Consider the following 2,409-nt stretch of genomic DNA (forward strand, 5'->3'; position numbering starts at 1 on the left):
GTTTTTTGTTGAAAGCAGGATTCGACGTGAAAAAAAGTCTCATTTCTGCACAATCTTTGGGATGTGCATCTTTGTGTTGTACTTTACCTCATGGTTATGGTTCTTCTGACTGCTGGATGGTAAGGTGTTTCTACAGCTATGAGGTGAATAAAAATGTTTGATACGGCAGGGCTAGTGAAAAATTTGACAGCAAGCATTATCAAGAAGAAGAACGAACAACGCACGTATACACATAAAGTATAGAAAACAAAAGCGAGTGGAAATAAAATAAAATGGTCCCGCCGGCAAAAAAAAATAAAGAAAAGCTATATAACTTGTAAGATTTAATTTCAGATTTACATATGAAAAGGCGTTATGTATTTTTTTAATTAAAAATACTATTTTACAGGGAGCAGTTCAGAACGCAGAATCCTTCTGGAAAAGCGTATTGACAAGGATATTTGGTTCAGCTCAAAGAACGCCAACAGCAACGAAGGCTGGAAGTGAGTAAGAATATTATAAATAATTTGAAGACTTTATTAAGAAGTTTTTTCTTAGAAAAATCGCGAATGAGCTGAAGGATCGCCTGGACGGTAAAAGTGCTGAAGCATGTAAAGCACAATGGAATGCGTTGATGAAAAAATATAAAAGCTTTTTCAAATACCGCTCGGGCGATGGCACAGCTGAAGAGGCGACTGCTGAAGAGGCGAAAGATTGGGAGTTTTTTGACTGCATCCACTCATATGCTTCCAAGAAAGATAATTTTCACCCTCCATTTTTAATTGATAGCGGCGATGGTGAGGTGTCGATGCAGCCAAGGAGAGAGGAAAACGCCACATTTGTCTCGGCACTGCAGCCGGTTGAGTCCTTGACAAATTCGCAGTCGACGTCTAGCGAAGAGTCGAGACAGAGTCCGCTGCCATCAACATCCCGGCGCTCTGCAGCACAAAATGGCGTTAAGCAACTAGAACGCCACATTTATAAAAGGGATAAAAAAATCAATAAAAAAATATCAACGCTTTTGGCTGTATTTGGGCAAATGGTGCAGACGGACTATCCGCACATCGACGCATCAGCGCTGCTCTTGACCTCACACTCGGATTCTGAGTAGTCCGTGCCATTAGGAAATATTTTTAACTGAATTTTTTTATTTTATCTTTTTTATGTAAATATTTTTTTGGTAGAAGTGTAGTATTTAATTTTTTGTTTTGTTTGTTGCTTGAATTCACTTTAATTTATTATTTTTATACAACATGTACCTCTAGATATAAGAAAAACCAGTACAATAAGTAATGTGATGAATTTTTTTAGTTTAAGATATATTACTCTTTTTAAAAACTAGTAGGCTTAGTAACAAAATGGATCTCCATATATGATTTTCTTTTTATTGTGATGGTATTGAATACCACTTTATATTTTTAAGTAAATGTAAATAAGACTAATATGAAAAAAACTAAAAAAAAATAAGTATTTTTGATATGCATATGTAAATAAAAACCTAAGAAACTCTTTAATTAAGTCTTGTTTTATTGATACTTAAATAGTTTGAAGGAATTCATTGAAAATTTCATTTCGTACTCTTAAACCATCTTCAGAGTCGGATATATTTCGCGCAGATTGGACCGATTCTATATTAATAGTTTATTCTCAGTAGCCAGGGAAGATAGGTCAAAATCATCTGCAAGAATGCAAATGTTGTGCAATATAAATGCCGCAAATACGGTTTTTATACAGTTTTCAATTTTCAATTCCAAATCTCTATTAAATATGTTTCTCCATCTATTTTTTAAAATTCTAAAAGCTGCTTCAACAACTATTCTTCCTCTACTATGCGCAACGTTGAACCTGGCTTGATTTGATGTCAGAGGTTCTTTGAATGGGGTGATAACTGCCACCGGAAACGTTTGGCATGGGTATCCTTTATCACCGAATAAGAATTGGCCCCGGGGAGGATAGTATCCCCTAGCATATAAGGGGCTATTCACAAACACTCGTGTATCGTGTACAGATCCTGGGTAGCCAATGAAAACATCTGTAAATTTATAATCGCTGTCCACAACCGCCTGCGCCTGGATAGAATAGAACCTTTTATGATTGATGTATTCATCGTGTTTGTTGACAGGAATTTTATGCGAATATGTGTGCCATCAATCGCTCCAACAAAATTACGAAACGCGTTTGATTTTGTTTTTTGGCAGAATTTATCAGCAACCCTTTCATTTTCTTCTGCAGTGCCATGCCGTATTAAACCACGCATTGCAATAATTTCTTTCAAGGTTTTGTGAATAACGTTTCGCGCAGTGAAACGGCTTATGCCTAAAAATCCAGCAACTACTCGATAGCTGCATCCACATGCCATCCAATACAAAAAGCAAATGACTTCGTACTCCACTGACCATCCGTGGCGCTTTTTGGGAATGTGAGTTAAAT

General features: G+C 36.4%; 1 protein-coding gene across 1 annotated transcript; it reads left to right on the forward strand.

The window, feature by feature from the left end:
* Nucleotides 1–388: 388 nt before the first annotated feature.
* Nucleotides 389–1,425, forward strand: LOC108372915 (uncharacterized; the record flags this gene model as incomplete). Its single annotated transcript, XM_017628725.1, has 2 exons — nucleotides 389–482; nucleotides 538–1,425. Coding segments are annotated over 2 exons (647 nt in total), but the record flags the coding sequence as incomplete, so codon positions are not given.
* Between the last annotated feature and the right edge of the window lie 984 nt (nucleotides 1,426–2,409).

The sequence above is a fragment of the Rhagoletis zephyria genome, unplaced genomic scaffold (genome assembly GCF_001687245.7).
Source record: "Rhagoletis zephyria isolate East Lansing unplaced genomic scaffold, Rhagoletis_zephyria_1.1 Rzeph_scaffold_06161, whole genome shotgun sequence".
NCBI classification, from domain to species: Eukaryota; Metazoa; Arthropoda; class Insecta; order Diptera; family Tephritidae; genus Rhagoletis; species Rhagoletis zephyria.